Consider the following 19,995-nt stretch of genomic DNA (forward strand, 5'->3'; position numbering starts at 1 on the left):
TACCCCATAATGTCAAAGTGGAATTATGTTTTTAGAAATGTTTACAAATTAAGAAAAAATGTCTTGAGTCAATAAGTATTCAACCCGTTTGTTATGGCAAGCCTAAATAAGTTCAGTAGTAAAAATGTGCTTAACAAGTCACATAATAAGTTGCATGGACTCACTCCGTGTGCAATAATAGTGTTTAACATGACTTTTGAATGACTACCTCATTTCTGTACCCCACACATACAATTATCTTTAAGGTCCCTCAGTCTAGCAGTGAATTTGAAACACAGATTCAACCACAAAAGACCAGGGAGGTTTTCCAATGCTTTGCAAAGAAGGGCACCTACTGGTAGATGGGCAAAAATTAAAAAGGCAGACATTGAATATCCCTTTGAGCATGGTGAAGTTATCAAGTACATTTTGGATGGTGTATCAATACACCCAGTCATTACAAAGATACAGGCGTCCTTCCTAACTCAGTTGCCAGAGAGGAAGTAAAACTGTTCAGAGATTTCACCATGAGGCCAATGGTGACTTTACAACAGTTACAGAGTTTAATGGCTGTGATAGGAGAAAACTGTGGATGGATCAACATTGTAGTTACTACACAATACTAACCTAATTGACAGAGGGAAAAGAAGGAAGTCTGTACAGAATAAACATATTCCAAAACATGCATCCTGTTTGCAACAAGCCACTAAAGTAATAAAATATGTGGCCAAAGCAATTAACTTTTTGTCCTGAATACAAAGTGTTATGTTTGGGGCAAATCCAATACAGCACATTATTGAGTACCACTCTCCATATTTTCAAGCATAGTGGTGGCTGCATCATGTTATGGGTATGCTTGTAATTGTTAAGGACTGGGGAGTTTTTCAGGATACAAAATAAACGGAATGGAGCTAAGCACTGGCAATATCCTAGAGGAAAACCTAGTTCAGTCTGTTTTCCACCAAACACTGGGAGATGAATTCACCTTTCAGCAGGAGGACAATAACCTTAAACACAAGGCCAAATCTAAACTGGAGTTGCTTACCAAGAAGAAAGTGAATGTTCCTGAGCGGCCAAGTTACAGTTTTGACTTAAATCTGCTTGAAAATCTATGGCAAGACTTGAAAATGGTTGTCTAGCAATGATCAACAACCAATTTGACAGAGCTTGAAGAATTTTGAAATGAATCATGGGCAAGTTTTGTGCAATCCATGTGTGCAAAGCTCTTAGAGACTTACCCAGAAAGACTCACAGCTGTAATCGCTGCCAAAGGTGATTCTAACATGTATTGATTCAGGGGTGTGAATACTTATGTCAATGAGATATTTCTCTATTTCGTTTTCAAAAAACATGTTTTCACTTTGTTATTATGGAGTATTGTGTGTAGATGGTTGAGAATATATCCCTGTGAATTCAGGCTGTAAAACAACAATGTGGAATAAGTCAAGGGATATTAATACTTTCTGAAGGCACTAATACAACTAATACAACTTGAAACTTGATAATGGTGTTACACTTTGTGTAACTCATTGACTGTAATAAAACATAAAACACCCTCATGAATATGGTTGATTTGATTTTAATGGGTAACACAGTTTTTCCAAAGAAAAAATAAACATTGAAACAAGCGGCAAAAACAAACCTCACTTCCAAACCAAAACTACATTAAAGAGCATAAACACAATGTATATTGCTAGTACATTGTACCCAACAGGTATTCAGTGGGAGATAATACAAGTAACTGATACATAAAACATAAAAGTATTTTATTCTACAATACATAAGATGGCACCTAGGAAATAATATTCTAATAGGAGCTTTAGCATTGTCTGATAAGTCGGATAAAGCAGTTGATGGTGAGATATCGTCTTCAGGTAAAATTATTGGTCTGGGTTTTGGTAGACACCTTACAATACATCAAATAAGATAACCATAATCCATTCTATTAAATGCCCATTGATTTCAGATGATATCGAAGGAAACAATAATGAAACAATAATATCAACATTTCAAATATAGAGTTTCTATTGGTTTCAAGTAAGAGCCAAAATAATATTCATATGCAATTTAAGTGTGAAGCAAGCAAACGTATTGACAAATATCTTATTTACAATATCATCCTTAAACATTGTATTTACATAAGAGGTCATTGAATGAAAGTGTTGTTCAATTCTATGTTCATGTTCATTTGTGAGTTGAAAAACATGAGGGAGTTAAATGCACAACGCAATTTTCTTTTTAAAAAGTGCAATTCCTTTCGTAAAGTACAAAAATATATATCCATATTTTGTATATATATGTAGAACTGTTGTTCATTGAAACTGCACATGTTGCTTTTTCAAAGAGCCCTAAAACCAGTAACAAGAAATTAATGTTTATAGTTGACAAGCAGCAAATTATTTCGGAATATAAATTATTTTACAGTACTCGATACAAAATCGGAAATACCTCAATTCACCAAAGAGAAAGCTATATCAAAGGTGTTTAATGTGGGTAACATTAGATTTACGGGGCAGAACTCCATTCTAGCATGGGCAAGCACATTTAAACATTTGTCACATGGTTTGGTTTCATACACAATATACTGTATCTCAAAAAACAATTTTCAAAAAGACTAATTAAGTTGTGTAAGGAATAAGAATGGTAAAAAGTAGCACTTTCATAAAAGATTTAAGATGAGAACAAAAGGTGGGTGGAACTGATTCCAGGCCACATAATCCCCAATACTTCAGGCTTTAAATACAAGAACACAAATACACACGGTAGAGAAGCTGGCACATACATGTATATGTTCGAATGTGAATGTGTAAATATGTATGTATGTGAGCGTTGCCTGTAGGATAGCAGTATTGATGATGCAACATTTCCTGTACATCCTCAAAAAAAAGAAGAAAACATTTGATTTAAGCAAACTGATTGATTGAAAAAAGTAAATAGTGGTATACTGGTGTCCATTGTTTCCAGTGGCTTTGTAATACCTTAAAGTGTACCGAGATTCTGTGGCACTAGCAAGAGTTACATCTGCTACTGTCATTTCATGAAAACAATCACTTCTCTTTTCCCTATATATTCAAGTAACACTATGTAGCTATATTTGTACATTTTAAATAGCTTATACCAAAATAAAATCCTTGAACAGCTTCAGGGATCTGACTGAGGGCTCTAAAGTCACTTGTGAGGTGTCTTCAATTGAGTTTTTCTCTTCTGTAGGCTGTACAACATGCGTATTCATGCGTCTATCCAGTTCATCTTATGAAGTTCATATATTATTATAATAATGTATATTTCTATCATATCAGTAACCAGAATATTTATTTTTCATTCTATGAAAACCTCTTGCCTTCGCTCCTACAAACATCTTTCATTTGGTGAATTTCGTTTCCTTAACAAGAGGCGCAGTGCAGTCTGTATCCACCCTCTTGCATTACGTCTCCAACTACACACTGTCTACTGCATGCATCTTTAGGATCCATTTGGAAGTTGTGTCTGTCTGTGTGTCTCTGGGTTAGTGTGTTGGGGTGTCATGGGGGTGTCCTGTGGGCCTCCCAGCTGAGCCTGCAGGTCCTTGACCACCCTCTCCAGGCTCTGCCGCGCCTCCCTCTCCTGCTGTAGCTCCTCTCTCAGCTGCTCTCGGTCCGCATCCGCCTGCTGCAGCTGAACCTGCAGCTCCTCAATCTGAAAAGGAGCATACACATCAGTCAGGAAGCACATACAGTGACTCAACTGTTCTTCATTTTGTATGTGTGTGTGTGATTCTTTCTGTGTGATAACCTATGTATGCAGGCTATATTATAAGGATCTTGGTCTTACTTGTGTGGAGTACTTGGCTCGCAGGCGTTCAGCCTCACAGCCTTTGTCGCAGACTCGTATCTGTCTCTCTCTCTCCAGCTCTCTTTTCAGATGGCCACGGGACTCGTCCGCCTCCCTCATCTTCCTGTCCCACTCCATGCGCAGGCGTTCTATCTCTTTCCTCAGGTTGCGCTTGGCCTCGATGGCCTCTCGAAGACGCCCCTTCTTGGACACCCTCACAAAATCCAGCTCCTGTGGGTGAATTTTTTTTTAAATAATCTGTTGTGTCCTAAAGATTGTGTCATAAAAAACACATTGTACACATAAAGAAACAGATTAAATTTTTGTGCCAAAAGGCGGCCATTTTGGATCTTGAGTGGGAGGTTTACCTGCTGAAGACCGCGTTTGGCCTGCAGCGCTGCCCCCAGTTTCTCCTCCTGCTTCACTCTCATCTTAACAATCTCCTGCAGGAACTTCTCCCTGGCCTCCTTGGAGTCCAAACCGCCATACAGGGTCTGTCTCAGTGTGTCCAGCTCTGGGCATGGAGGTGCCCCTGGTAATACCAGCCGGACTGGGCCCTCCAGGGGCCTCATGGTGGTCTGGGGGGTCAGGGTCCAGGACACACTGGAGCAGGCAGAGGGAGGGGATGCCAAGGAGGGGACCGATGGTGGGTCTGAAAGACAGAAAAATAAAACAGTATGTTCATAGGGTGAAGCCTAAAAAAGTATTGGAACAGCAGTGACATCTGCTGCTGAGTAAAATCCTGTGAATTGAGACAGCTCTGTGTGCTCTGTGCTGCACAGACCAGCCACTAGATGGCACCCCCTCACAGGGATCAGGCAAACTAACCATAGCCTACTTCTTGCTGCCATATTAGCTCGGGTTAGGTTGGCTGTCCTTGAGTGTTGGGAGTAATCTTTGTCCTAGTGTCCTATTTCTCTTACAGAATGTCTGAACAACAGTGTGTCATACTCACAGTCATCACAGTCATCCACCTCAATCTCCCCGTCAGTCTCCATGTCCTCCACACCGTTGGCTGTGTTGCTGTTGATATGGACAGGTCTGGGCCCAGGCTGTGAGTCTCCACACTGTGGGGCTGGTCTGGAGCTGATGTGCTGGTCTCCCCTGCCTGGAGCCTGGCTGTGGCCCACTGTGGCCTGCTCCTCTCTCTGGTAGGTCAACGGAGCTGGGGCAGACGTGTCCACGTTTTTGTGGTTTGATCTGTTATGACAAGAAAATACAAGTTACCTCATTTAGTTCAACAATATATAGTAAGACATCATAGCAACGGATGAAAATGTGGTTATTGGTCATTGTTATATTATAATTCCTTAGGAATGTTACCTCAATGGGTTAAAGACTGACAATCCTTTACTGTGGTGTGGTGAAATTGATGAGTGAAACTATGACAGCATGACAGTCTCTGACTCACATCTCATTGTGACTGGTAAACTTCTGCTTCTCAGCAGATGGACTTCTGGGGGACCAGGGGCGGAAGGCTGATGGCCTCTGTTTCAGCTGGACCGGTTTCAGATCCTGGAAAGAGATATAATTCATACATTATAATACAGTTATGAAACAGGGAATTCGAAAAACATCCCTGGAAAGGTACAGTGTAATCATATTGCATAAGGTAGACTGGTTTGTAAAGAGACTATTGTCAACGTAATTAACTGACTGAATTACAGGGCTCATATGTATAAGGTAAGGTAACACAGTCAATTAGACAATGACTCTCTGTATAGGATTGCCCTGATCCTTAACCTTACAGCAAATTACATTTATCACAATCAATAGAGAACATGAGCTACAAACCTTGTTCCCTGACTTTGATCGAGATTGTAGCCAATCGGGTTGCTTCTCTTTGTCAGCTGATGGAGAGTGTACTTTCTCCAGTTTGAACTTCTTGGCTGGAACTGGGCTGTGAGACTATAGGTAGAAGAGAAAGATATATACGAAAGAGACTATTAATGATCAACATCTGAATCTACTGGAGTAGTCTGTAACACACTTATATTCCATAGATCATTTAAATATTTTTACACAACATCCCCTTCAGAGGTGTTTGATACCGTAATTGGAATCATCCAACTTGAGGTGAATGTCAGAGAAACAACCATGTGTCCAAATACTCTCATCCATCCAAAATCAGCTAGTGGCCCTAATCCAGTGTGTGAGGGCAGTATAGTGTGGGGGACAGTAGACGTTTCTATGAGAGTGAGGTCTGGCTGTGAGCTGGGGGCTCTGTTTGTGTGCGTCTAGGCTCTGGGGCTGGGGACGGGAGGCGCCATCAGGTGCAGTGGAGCTACTCTCTGTTCTGTGTGGGAGAGAGGGCTGAGAGAGCAGAGAGTAGTGGTTCTGGAATCTGATGGACAACTGGAGTGAAACGTTCTGCCGGTGCTGCTGCGCCTCAGCACGGATCGTGGACTCACGCAATGTTTCCCGATTCGCTCTGTTGAGCAAGATTACATTAACATCTTTATGCATTTGAGTCATTTAGCAGATTCTTATCCAGAGCGAGTGCATACATTTTCAGATTAAGACATGACTAGCTAACCTAACATCTCATTTTCTCTCTCTGTCTCTCACTGAGCAATTGAGACTCACACATAGTGGAAGGTTTGGCCATGTAACAGTGGTCCAGGAAGTGGCGGTGTTATGTGTGTGTGCAGCTCTCCAGGCTTCGGTAGTGAGACGGAGTAATCTAGCCCCTGCCCTCAGGTCTGCACTTGTCAGGATGAGGATATGTTTACCTAGGCAGTGAGAGAGGCCTGCCCGGACCTGTGAGTTATCATACCGCTATGACATTCTCCCTCAAAGAATCCACAATGAATCCTCTTTTCAATGGATGATTCAACTGAAATCATTACTGAATATACTGTGGATGTATCATTTACATTTTTGTCATTTCGCAGACACTCTTATTCAGAGCGACTTAGAGGAGCAATTAGGATGAAGTGCCTTGCTCAAGGGCACGTCGACAGATTTCTCACTTATTCAGCTCGGGCATTCGAACCAGTGACCTTTCTGTTACTGGCCCAACACTCTTAAACGCTAGGCTACCTGCCACCCCATAAAAATAACACAAAAGTATATACTACACAGGCGTGAATGGAAAATATACTCCACTTTATAATATTGAAAGGTGTATCACTTGACATTGTAATAATGTTTAGGGGAGAAAGATAAATGACCTTTGGTACTGACTGACAGCTTTGGTGTAAATGAATCCTGTCCCACAGTTCTGATGAGCTTAGAAGCAGTGTGTGGTTCTGGCAATGTAACCCAAGGGGAGGGTGTCAGTCAGGCAGGTCTCACACTGCATTGCCTGCCTCAGTCTACTGTACGATGGCGCTCAGACTAAAACATGCAACACAACCCTGTCATTTCTGCTGTGCCTCTGGCCCATAAAGCTATAATCATACAGCAGTTGTGTTATCACAAGGCATAGGGCATGACTGTGGTTGTCTGGACACTCATCTCATGTCTCCCTCCCTGACTCACACATCTGTCTCCTCTCTAAGTGTCTAACCACACACACACTGAGGCAGCAGACACTGAGGTTAGTGCTCAGGGACATTTACCCAGACCTCCAGCTGACCACGATGACTCGACCCCTCACCTGCCTCACTCAAGGCCAGTGTTTTTCTAAAAAGCGGAGAGTGGTCAAAACCGGAGTCTGTAATTACTGCCATTGCTGTTGTTTTCCCAACAAAGTCTGTCTGTCTGGTACTATTCCTACCCTGAGGTTTGCAGCTCCAGGAAAACGTTGAGCCCTAGACATAACAGAGTTAGAAAACAGACCCTCCCAGACACCACAAGGGACCTGCTGGCTAAATCTGACATTGATCTCACATGAGAGGAGCCACACAGGCTTTACTCAGCACCACATCACAGCCATAACAAGGCCACACAGACACAGCGTCAGAGACATAACACTCTCCTCATACATCCTCCTGGCCTGGCTGCACACCACATGCCATGACTACATTACCCTCACCGGACTCCTCAATGCAATCCTGGCCTAAACTACCCAACATGGCCCCTCTTAGGATGGAGTGAGTGAAGGGAGAGAGAGAAGGAGAGAAATAAGGAGGGAGAGAAAAGGGAGGGGGAGACTTCCTCGCAGGAGTTTGCTTTGGCCAGGGCCCCTGTGGGAACGGAGTGGTGAGTGCGAGGGAGGGGACGGGCTGGGAGGGGGGGAGTGGGACCACAGAGGAAGCACTGAGCTGGAGGAATGTATACTTGATGGCCAAGTACAGCCTCCTCTTAAAGAGTCCATTCAAGCAATGTCCTTTTCAACTGTAGGACATTTCTTTGAGGAGCCATAATGGGGGGACCATTTCAAAGTAAACCTGTAGGCTAAACAGGGGCTAACAGTGCCCAGGGCAAAGCAGACATGCTTTGTCTGGAAATGACGGTCATTTAATAGTGTGGTAATACAGTGATAAGCTCATGCTGAGCAAATATCCACATGGCAAATCCTCCTAACAGCGCTTTAACTGTCAACACAACATAACCATCATGTATTCCAAGTGGACTATCTGACCGTTAGAATAGTTAGAATGGTATTTCGCCAACAGATGCCAATTGGAGCGTGATAGAAGATGGAAATGTTGTTTTACTTAATTTGACATGGATCTAATAATAAGCAATGACTGATTGACTGAGTTTATTGATCCAACTACAGGCCCAATCAACAAATTATTTTAGCTTGGAAGTATTATAGTAAAATGCAAACTGCTGGGTGAGAACTGCAAAATGCTATGGCAACTCTAATATACAGTGCATTCGGAAAGCATTCAGACCCCTTGACTTTGTCCACATTTTGTTATGTTACAGCCTTATTCTAAAATGGATTAAATTGTTAAATAACTGAAATATCACATTTACATAAGTATTCAGACCCTTTACTAAGTACTTTGTTGAAACACCTTTGGCAGCGATTACAGCATCGAGTCTTCTTGGGTATGACGCTACAAGCTTGGCACACCTGTATTTGTTTCTCCCATTCTTCTCTGCAGATCCTCTCAAGCTCTGTCAGGTTGAATGGGAGCGTCGCTGCACAGCTATTTTCAGGTCTCTCCAGAGATGTTCGATCGGGTTCAAGTCCGGGCTCTGGATGGGCCACTCAAAGACATTCAGAGACTTGTCCCGAAGCCACTCCTGCGTTGTCTTGGCTGTGTGCTTAGGGTCATTGTCCTGTTGGAAGGTGAACCTTCGCCCTAGTCTGAGGTCCTGAGCGCTCTGGAGCAGGTTTTCATTAAGGATCTCTCTGTACTTTGCTCCGTTCATCTTTCCCTCCATCCTGACTAGTCTCCCAGTCCCTGCCGCTGAAAAACATCCCCACAGCATGATGCTGCCACCACCATGCTTCACCACAGGGATGGTGCCAGGTTTCCTACAGACGTGATGCTTGGAATTCAGGCCAAAGAGTTCAATCTTGGTTTCATCAGTCCAAAGAATCTTGTTTCTCATAGTCTGAGAGTCCTTTAGGTGCCTTTTGGCAAACTCCAAGTGGGCTGTCATGTGCCTTTTACTGAAGAGTGGCTTCCGTCTGGCCACTCTACAATAAAGACCTGATTGGTGGAGTGCTGCAGAGATGGTTGTCCTTCTGGAAGGTTCTCCCATCTCCACAGAGGAACTCTGGCGCTCTGTCACAGTGACCATCAGGTTCTTGGTCACCTCCCTGACCAATTGCTCAGTTTGGCTGGGCGGCCAGCTCTAGGAAGAGTCTTGGGGAACTTCAATGCTGCAGAAATGTTTTGTTACCCTTCTCCAGATCTGTGCCTCGACACAATCCTGTCTCGGAGCTCTATGGCCAATTCCTTTGACCTCATGGCTTGGTTTTTGCTCTGACACGCACTGTCAACTGTGGGACCTTATATAGACATGTGTATACCTTTCCAAATCATGTCCAATCAATTGAATTGATTGGTGGACTCCAATCAAGTTGTAGAAACATCTCAAGGATGATCAATGGAAACAGGATGCACCTCAAAAGGGTCTGAATACTAAATACATGTGCAAAACATTATAAAAACCTGTTTTCGTTTTGTCATTATGGGGTATTGTGTTATTTTAGAATAAGGCTGGAATGTAATAAAATGTGGAAAAGGTCAAGGGGTCTGAAAACTTTCTGAATGCACTGTATATCTAGGTTAAATTTAAAGTACAATGTGGGTACGATCAATTTAATTTAATCAGTCCCAGCTGCTCGTTGTTTGAATGTTTCATGTCTGTCACGCTATTGGCTGTGAAAGCAGTGATAAAACGTCTAATCCTTTAGCATTTGCTGATGCACAAACTAAAATCTCAAATGGAATTATCTAAAAACAAAACACAGGAGTGCACTCAGTCAGGCCAAAAATAGTTTCCCCAGCTGAACTTCCCCGGGCTTCCGTCACACAATACCACAGCATGCTGCATGATCGCATTGCATTAAATACACAGCAACAAGACACAACAGTTTCGCATTTCAGACTCCTTTCCCCTACTAAACCCCTCACTGTAATCCCTAGATCTGAGTGTGCTTAGAAGGGCTCTGTCTCGCTCAAGGGCACACCAACTGGCAGAGCTCACCCGGGAAACAGCCTTAGTGGGACGTATGAGAGTGGGCAGAAGCAGAGATCTGTATATAATAACCAGATGCTCCACCCTAACAATGGGAGTCGTTGTCCTAAAGGCGGGAAGGCAGGCGACAAGCTTGGGTCCTAAATAAACCCATAGAAACGCATTGGGTTTATTTTCCTCTGTAGCTCAGCTGGTAGAGCACGGCGCTTGTAACGCCAAGGTAGTGGGTTCGATCCCCGGGACCACCCATACACAAAAATGTATGCACGCATGACTGTAAGTCGCTTTGGATAAAAGCGTCTGCTAAATGGCATATTATTATTATTATTATTCAACAGATTTTGGCGAGAGTGAAACCTCTCGCGTCGCCCCTTCCTCTCTGGCAGAGAGGTCTGAGCCAGGGCTGGGGTGGGTTGGGGTGTGAGGGGGAAGCCTATAGGTCTATAGGCCTCTTTTCAGTGCTCATGGTATGTCCGTGTAGGAAGGACGGTCCCATGATTTAGCTTAAGCCTGGTGGTCACCTCCTAAATGACAGCTGGGCTGGGTTTAGCTGATTGGTGTCAGACTTACATGTGCATGCACCATGCCTAAATACAATGCACAATGCTACCAAACTTCTGAGTGTCTAGACTTCAGAATCCTCCCTTATCATTCAGCGCTGTCTAGGCTACTTCCCTTTCTAATTCACATTGTCTGAGCTAAAGTGGGGCAGCAAAGCAACCTTGATTGGATTGTCCTAATTGTCTTTGGGATTGAGACTCAGATAGGTCTGAGCTGAAGACTGGACAGACTGAGACCTGGTCTGTTCATTACATATGGCTACTCTCCTGGGGTCCACACAAAACATGAAACATGACAAAATACAGAACATGAATAGACAAGAACAGCTCAAGGACTGAACTACACAAATGTTAAAACAATAGAACCAAAATAGGTCCTACTGACACAACACTGAGAGAAATAGAGACCCATTACTCTAGGCCTACATCCAAATACATTCATAAATAACATTTCCATGTAGAGCAGGAGTGAGCCGGACAACAGTGGACTCCTCTAATGTCCCAGGCAGGCAACAGACAGCGTAACTAGGAGGAAGCAAATCCAATACAGGTCAAATATAGCAACCAAAACAACATCACATGTCTGTACCCGCTTTCTCATTATGTCTAAAACAGCTGGTCTCCTAGATAGAACAGAGGAGGGGGATTTCACTAAAGGAAGCGGGCTGGTTAGTTATTCCAAGAGCTGTAGGCCTTATCCAAACATGGCTAAAAATGACATGACAAAGATATCCCCACAGATGACATGTTATTAGTATGAGCATGTTTGGTATGGTTCTGAGTCCCAGATATCTTTGGACATGAAACGTGTTCCGTGAGTGGTGTATATTTAGACAGACATAGTGTCAAATTCACAGAATGCCTGTCGGAGCAGCCCATATGGACTGTGTCTGTCGCATTGGAAAATTAAACAGTGCATTATTGGTTTTATGTGCTAGAACATACAGTACTGTGCTTGTGTGCAATTGAGATCACACACACACACACACACACACACACACATACACACGCCCACACACACACACACACACACACATACACACGCCCACACACACACACACACACACACACACACACACACACATACACACGCCCACACACATGCATTTATGCTTCTATTCACATTTAGCACACTTAATGCAGGAACAGCTGCAGTGCTAACCAGGAAGCCAAAGGGGATGATGGTTGGTTAACAAGAGGAAGAAAGATGACCAACCCTTTATAACATTCCTTTATAATACGGCATTAAGGCTCTCATAGGGCAAAATGCACACTGTCAATGTAAACCTACTGAAAATGATGCATTGATGTTAGGATTCAGTTAGGATTCAACCCATCCTACACACAAACGACAATTTCTTAAAGATTTACCGGCACGTTTATACCTACTTTGCAGATGATTGTAATATCAGTCCAATATATCAAATTGTATTTTATGCATATGATTCACAGTCCGGATTAGTGAGCTCTTCTACCTATGACAATAATGCACATTCAGTCAGAGCAATATATTTTCCATTGATGAGAATAATTCCACCCAGCTCCAGTGGGAAACTAGGCTAAATAATGCACACAAAGAACCCATCACCCCCCCCATCCCCTAACGTGTCCTGCCTGAGAACCTGCATTTCCACAGATTAGTCAATCTGGCCATTCAACATGAAAGACTGTCTGCTCTTCTGTAGTAGCAGTAAGCACACAGCCACCATCAAGAGACAGTAAATCCAGTGTTGGACTGCCTGAGTTTTAATCCCACAGATTAGTACTAATACCAAGGCAAAGAAGGCCGAAACACGATTGAAAACGCATATTCTGACCAATGGGTAAAATAAATACTCCTCTAAGAAAACCAATGGTCCAAACCTAATTTCTCTATCATAATCCGTTCAAAGGTTATTGGAGTTTTTACCCTTGCAGGATGTCCAAAATTAGGGTGAATAATTCAATGGAGGCCAGAGAAAAATCTGGTCAAAAATCTGGAAAATATCATTTAGTCAGCTAGGCTGGAGGCTGTGCAAGGATTAAGATTAAGGCTAACTGACCGTTGAACTCGTCATCTTTCTTCTCGAATCCGGAGGACATAAAACATGACATGTAGTATTTTCATATTTTAGAATACGCTTTTCATATTAATGCGAAATCCATTTTATTTTTTGAAGATTTCTCACAAAAACAAGCGTATCTCTGTGAAATGTGAATGGAGCACTGAGCGTACCGGCAGCTTTTTATTTTCAAATCCTTTTACGTTTAATTCAGTTCGTGTCATGTTAATTTCTCTTTTTGCGCACCGTGGAAACAGACTACCACCACAACATGAGAGCTCGGTGCTTATTATCAGATGTAATAGGTTACGAAACCAAACTTTTTGGATATAATGTTAATGATATGTTAGAGAAAGACCCCACTGAACGATTCAGAACATGAATAATGATATTTGTCTTGGTAAACTGTATTTAAAACATAAGGAAGAGAAATATCATCACCAAAGTGCATTTTCACCCACTCTGGGCAGAGTGGGTGGACACCCTACTGAATAACCTCTCCGCAACCCAAATAGTTACAGCTAGAATACACAGACCATTATATCACACACCAGGTACCAGGCAATTCCATTAGGAAGTTCGAACTCTCCCAAACAGAGCAGCTACACCATCTATACACTACAGTACAGTGTTTCAAGTGGAGGGCTGGATGATTGATGATAGGGAGACTGCTACTTAGTGAAATGGGGATTGGCCCTCTGTTGTCTGAGTGATTGACAGGCCAAATGGACAGTCACAGAGTTAAGTGTGATAATGACACCCCTGTCTGACATCATCTGGCTGTTGGACTGAGGTGCTGGGTTTTGCACTCACTCAAAATGAACTAAACCTCACTCTGACAACAATGAAAAGGGATGGAGACGTTATGTTGTGAGTGTCGAGTATGCCTCCTTTTTTCTTACATTTTTCTTGCCGAATTTTTCATCACTCTTGTGTCAAGTCCCCACTATGTGAATGTTATGTGAGGAGAAAGAGTCAACATGGGAAGCAACCTGCTTCCCAGAATCCATTGTGTCTGAAAGAGTCTGAAGGATTGCTTGTGCCATACCCTCAGTCTCTATTTATCCTGCCATAATCTGGCTGTCTCCCCACCCAGCCGCCCATCGATCAGTCTAGAAAGTAGACTCCAGAGCACTCTGCACAGATAGGTCCTGCAACTGGCCAACTGACTGCTGGTGCCATCTATTCGATTTTTCTTGCACACATGTCCAAAACGTTCTATGCCATTTTATAGTAAATCATCATTGTTACTGTCATCTAGCAAGTAGCTGCAATTCATCAAATGCCTGGATTAGAAATGGCCAAGAAATGAAATCAACAAAATACAAATAGCCAACAGTGGTGAAACATGAGCTAGAGAAGGTAGAGAGAACAGTACTTGGGCAGCTGACCTGAGGTTAGTCCTGAGCTGGTAAACTGAGCCCCATGACCACATGGTCCCTGGCAGGCCAATGGGGAGCTGGGCAGGTGGCAGGTTTATTTGGGAGGAGGAAAAAGAGGATGAATGCCAGGGAGAGGTTAAGAGGTACGAGGGGGCGGGACAGGCCGGGGGATGGGGTTGAGGGGGTCATAAAAACTGTGTAAGAGGGTGGGGTGAAGTTAGGGTCACTGCTCAGGGTCCCATATGATGTAATTTCACTGACCCAGTGTCTGCACTGGGAACTGGGCTTGAGGTAATTGGCTGAACCAAGGTGATAAATCCTATAGAAATGTATAGACGACATTCCGGCTATTCTGTCCCAGTGCAGGCTCCCCAACGGGTCCAAATACATTATATGCACTCAAGTGATGCTGGAAAAAAATTGATAGTTACATATCGGGATATTATTTATGACGATATATCGTATCGTTTTGACAATATCGCAATATTATTTTTGCGCTAGTTGGCTGTACCTGCACCAAAACTCCAGTATTTTTCCTTCATAGCTTGTTCTCCATCTTTTTAAATAAAGAGCCAATTTGCTTTCAGCACTTTTATTACCATTACTGATCAAAACTTGTTTTCTCATCGAATCGCAATAAATCACAGTATTAAATCACAATACATATAGAATCGTGATAATCGCAATACATATCGTATCAGCCAGAAGTATCATAATAATATACTTTCGTGAGGTCCCTGGCAATTCCCTGCCCTAATGCACTCCAATGAGTTCTTAGTCTCTGATGTTGTGGCTTTAGAAGATGGGGCTGTATTTGTGTGATTGGAGATAGAAATGTGAGGGGGACTTGGAAAACAGGATCGGAATTGCTTTATTATTTTGTGCTTTGAGTACAACCTCTTAACCTCTTAATCATTGTTCGAAGAAAACAAACAAAAGTGTGGAAGGGGTGCTAATGGCTCCATGCAGAATGACAGGAAACATTCTAAATGTGAAGGTCTCCACTTAGAGAACTAAGGAGCCTCAGCATGTGGCTGTGAGGCTGAGGGGAAATTAGAGTGCCAGGAAAAAAATACTACTCCAAAATCACTGGGTTTATGTGTGTGTGTGTGTGTGCTACCAAGTAACTGCTGACCAATTTTCCAAAATATATTAAGGTTTCTAGTCTGTGTATGTCCTTCTCATTTATGCTCGACTTGCAGGATGACTTAAATGTAACAGGGTGAACACAGTGCTGCTTTGTGTGTACAGTAACATTCGAAAGAGATCAAATAGCATTTCACTTGTTTCCACTTGCTCAAGGAAATAGGGATAAAAACCACCCACAACATCCGTTCCTCAGATGGCACATTCCATACTTACACATTTGGCTTGTCTCCCTCCTCCCCCCGTTAACAGGAAGGCAAGATCTGCTTACAAGAAATTTGGGTGAGAGGGACTGGTCTCGGAGCCTCCATAAAATAAATACGAGTGTTCTAAAATGGAATGCTAGGGGAAGGGGTGGGGGTAGGGGTGGGGGGGGGGGGGGGGGGGGTTGGACGGACCACAGCATCGCTCAATTCATAGTAATGCTCTGTCTGCTTCATGACCCTGAAAATACTTGGAAATGTCTTTTTCCTGGATCATTTTATTACACTCTTCGGAATCTGGGGCCAGTGTTTTTCTCCATAGCAACCACAAAACAGTGGAGCACAGCTAAGCTCTGACTTAACAAACAGAACTTTACAAAATACCCATTTCAATGCCAGGGTTTTCCCCAAGCAGAGCAGCAAGCACTCCCAGACCCTGAATGAAGACAGTTTTAAAACAGGGACTGTATGATTGCAGAAACCATGAATCGAGACACATGTTGAAATAAACACATGCACATGTGTGCACTCGTACCTACTGTATAGGAGATGGGGGGGGGGGGGGGGGGTAAATGTCATCATATTTTTCCTGTGAGCCTCAGGTGCGTGATGTGATGTGGTGCGGTCTGTATTCAATCTGTATACCTGTATTGAGGCCAACAGCACTGAACAGTAGGTTGGGGAGGGTCGGGGCGGGAGGCAGCAGCTGGTCACTACAGCTGACCCTAGGGAACCCGGTCACTCAGACAGGCTAGCTGGAGCTTAGAGCTGCCCGGCCGGCCTGGCCCGCAGGAGAACAGACAGACAGGCCAGTACAGTCACAGCGTTATATAAATGTCTCCTGTCTCTCTCAGCTCAGCTCTGAGCCGTAAGGACACTGGCGTTTTGTGGCCTAATGCTGTCTGCGACCCAGCAAGGGGATTACAGGCAACCAGCCAGGCAGGCACAGGCCTGAGGAGAGGCCACGGTGTAAGTATGTAATCGCTCCACGGCCTCCCCGGGTCCTGGCCCCAAACTCTCTCCCAGCAAATCCACTCTGACCTGGTGGCTGAGCTCTGACCAGTGATCATAGACGGCTGCCAAGAGCCTGCAGACTCTATCACTACACAGCTACTAGAGCTCTCACTGGTGTTAAGTACAAGGTAGAGGAAGAGAGACTGCTAGGTTTATTCTGTCTGTGATTTCTAAAAACACCCAGTATACAATCTAGACCATTTATTGGATAGAAAAATGATCTATATATTTTTACTGCAAATTGAAATCTACCTTTCCGAAATCTCTTAAGCCTTGCAAAAGTATTCATCCCCCTTGGCGTTTTTCCTATTTTGTTGCATTACAACCTGTAATTTAAATTGATTTTTATTTGGATTTCATGTAATGGACATACACAAAATAGTCCAAATTGGTGAAGTGAAATGAAAAAAATAACTTGTTTCAAAAAATGAAATAACGGAAAAGTGGTGCGTGCATATTTATTCACCCCCTTTGCTATGAAGCCCCTAAATAGGATCTAGTGCAACCAATTACCTTCAGAAGTCACATAATTAGTTAAATAAAGTCCACCTGTGTCAAATCTAAGTGTCACATGATCTGTCACAAGATATCAGTATATATACACCTGTTCTGAAAGGCCCCAGAGTCTGCAACACCACTAAGCAAGGGGCACCACCAAGCAAGCGGCACCATGAAGACCAAGGAGCTCTCCAAACAGGACAGGGACAAAGTTGTGGAGAAGTACAGATCAGGGTTGGGTTATAAAAATATATCAGAAACTTTAAACATCTCTGGGAGCACCATTAAATCCATTATAAAAAAATTGAAAGAATATGGCACCACAACAAACCTGCCAAGAGAGGGCCACCCACCAAACCTCACGGACCAGGCAAGGAGGGCATTAATCAGAGAGGCAACCAAGAGACCAAAGATAACCCTGAAGGAGCTGCAAAGCTCCACAGTGGAGATTGGAGTATCTGTCCATAGGACTACTTTAAGCCGTACACTGCACAGAGCTGGGCTTTACGGAAGAGTGGCCAGAAAAAAGCCATCGCTTAAAGAAAAAAATAAGCAAACACGTTTGGTGTTCGCCAAAAGGCATGTGGGAGACTCCCCAAACATATGGAAGAAGGTACTCTGGTCAGATGAGACTAAAATTGAGCTTTTTGGCCATCAAGGAAAACGCTGTGTCTGGCGCAAACCTAACACCCCAAGAACACCATCCCCACAGTGAAGCATGGTGGTGGCAACATCATGCTGTGGGGATGTTTTTCATCGGCAGGGACTGGGAAACTGGTCAGAATTGAAGGAATGATGGATGGCGCTAAATACAGGGAAATTCTTGAGGGAAACCTGTTTCAGTCTTCCAGAGATTTGAGACTGGGAAGGAGGTTCACCTTCCAGCAGGACAATGACCCTAAGCATACTGCTAAAGCAACACTCGAGTGGTTTAAGGGGAAACATTTAAATGTCTTGGAATGGCCTAGTCAATGCCCAGACCTCAATCCAATTGAGAATCTGTGGTACGACTTAAAGATTGCTGTACACCAGCGGAACCCATCCAAACTTGAAGGAGCTGGAGCTGGAGCAATTTTGCCTTAAAAAATTGGCAAAAATCCCAGTGGCTAGATGTGCCAAGCTTATAGCGATATACCCCAAGAGACTTGCAGCTGTAATTGCTGCAAAAGGTGGCTCTACAAAGTATTGACTTTGGGGGGGGTGAATAGTTATGCACGCTCAAGTTTTCTGTTTTTTTGTCTTATTTCTTGTTTGTTTCACAATAGAAAATATTTTGCATCTTCAAAGTGGTAAGTATGTTGTGTAAATGAAATGATACAAACCCCCAAAAAATCAATTTTAATTCCAGGTTGTAAGGCAACAAAATAGGAAAAATGCCAAGGCGGGTGAATACTTTCGCAAGCCACTGTATGCCCTGTATAGGAGGCGTTTTTGAAAACTGCTGTAAAGGACCGGAGAGTTTCTGTGCTGTCAGCCATGAATCATACTCATCATTTAGCAAGCCAGCCAGCCAGCAGAGGATTTAATGCGCTGAATGCTGATTGAAGAGCAGTCAGCCTCCGTGTTCTTCTTGTCTTGACTGGTTAAGGCTGTTCCCTATGACAACAGGACAGGTCTACTACACTGTAACCCAAGACTGTAGTATGCTGGGCTGGGATTTTCAGCTGCTGCCTGGGCTGTAGGAGCAGCTGTGAGGCAGTTCATCTGTGTGTAGTGTGGGTCACTCACATAGTATCAAACAAAATTATACTTTATTTGTTGCATGTAAGGCTATTGCGAAAGGGCATGGTAAGCTTTCTCTTTCTGTCTGTCTGTCTATGTCTGTCTCTCTAGTAGCGAGCAGAGAGGAGTATACCACAGGGAGGGGAGGCCCAGCACAGGAACTCAATAATAACTTTCAGCAGTCTAGCCAGAAGGCTGGAGGCCCAGACTGTGGCTGTTCCCTCTTGCTCCTCTCCCTCCTTCCGCTGGACCCCACGCTCCTCCCTTTCACCCCCCTCCTCCTGGCCTGTGTCTGCTCCACAGGACTGATGCATTCTGCAGACAGGCCAGCGCTCTTAAAGAGACACAGGCCACATTTTTCTCCCCTGAATCACTGCAGTGGATGCAACCACTAACTCAGAGCAGAGACCATTATTTCCAGCCTCTCACTAGAGGATCTTTTCTTTTCTTTTCTCTCAATCTTTTTCTTGGAACTCAAGAGATCTCAACATCGACACAAAAAGTGAGGGAGAAACAGACTGAAATATGTTAAGAGGCTCTCAGTGAATCTCAGGCAGAATTATTTCACTGCAGCAGTTTGTGAGGGACCCTTTGATGCTTTTCTTTAAAAAGCAGAAGGGCTTGTCGAGTGCAATCACCAGTCTTGGCCATGTATTTGATGCCATTATTATGATAATCATTAGATACAATCCAATAAACCTCATCAGACGGACCTCAAAGAGCAACTGCTGCCACCCTGGCGTTGGCTATAAGAGATAGATCTGCCCTCTCATGAATAAACACAGATTACATTACTGCTGCCGGCTATACAGGAAGAGCAGAATGTATCTCTTATTAAATGCAGTTACAGTCCACCAGACAAAGTTGCAGTCTGCATTAGATGACTTCTCGGGTCCAAAAAGTTGGACCCGGACCCGAAGACAATCATACCCGGACCCGAACGGACCTGATCATTTTTTTTAAAGGGGGACCCAGACACGAACGGACCCAAGAACAATCAGACCCGAAACCGAATGAAACCAATGACATCCAGACCTAAACCAGACCCGATTGTACCCGAGTTGCTCTTCTGGTTAACGAATAGGTC

The 19,995-nt window shown here is 43.4% G+C and overlaps 1 protein-coding gene across 1 annotated transcript in view; it reads right to left on the reverse strand.

Moving 5' to 3' along the window:
- Positions 1-1,542: 1,542 nt before the first annotated feature.
- skib (v-ski avian sarcoma viral oncogene homolog b) overlaps positions 1,543-19,995 on the reverse strand; it is a 39,824-nt gene continuing 21,371 nt past the window's right edge. Inside the window, exons 2-7 of the mRNA XM_084167118.1 lie at positions 5,584-5,697; positions 5,201-5,304; positions 4,745-4,989; positions 4,158-4,441; positions 3,790-4,020; positions 1,543-3,654 (exon numbers count right to left, since the gene is read on the reverse strand). Coding sequence (XP_084023244.1) covers positions 3,442-3,654; positions 3,790-4,020; positions 4,158-4,441; positions 4,745-4,989; positions 5,201-5,304; positions 5,584-5,697 — 1,191 coding nt within the window. The 3' untranslated portion in view covers positions 1,543-3,441. The remainder of the gene's footprint in view (positions 3,655-3,789; positions 4,021-4,157; positions 4,442-4,744; positions 4,990-5,200; positions 5,305-5,583; positions 5,698-19,995) is intronic.

This window comes from Coregonus lavaretus (assembly GCF_964263955.1).
Source record: "Coregonus lavaretus genome assembly, chromosome: 8".
NCBI lineage: Eukaryota > Metazoa > Chordata > Actinopteri > Salmoniformes > Salmonidae > Coregonus > Coregonus lavaretus.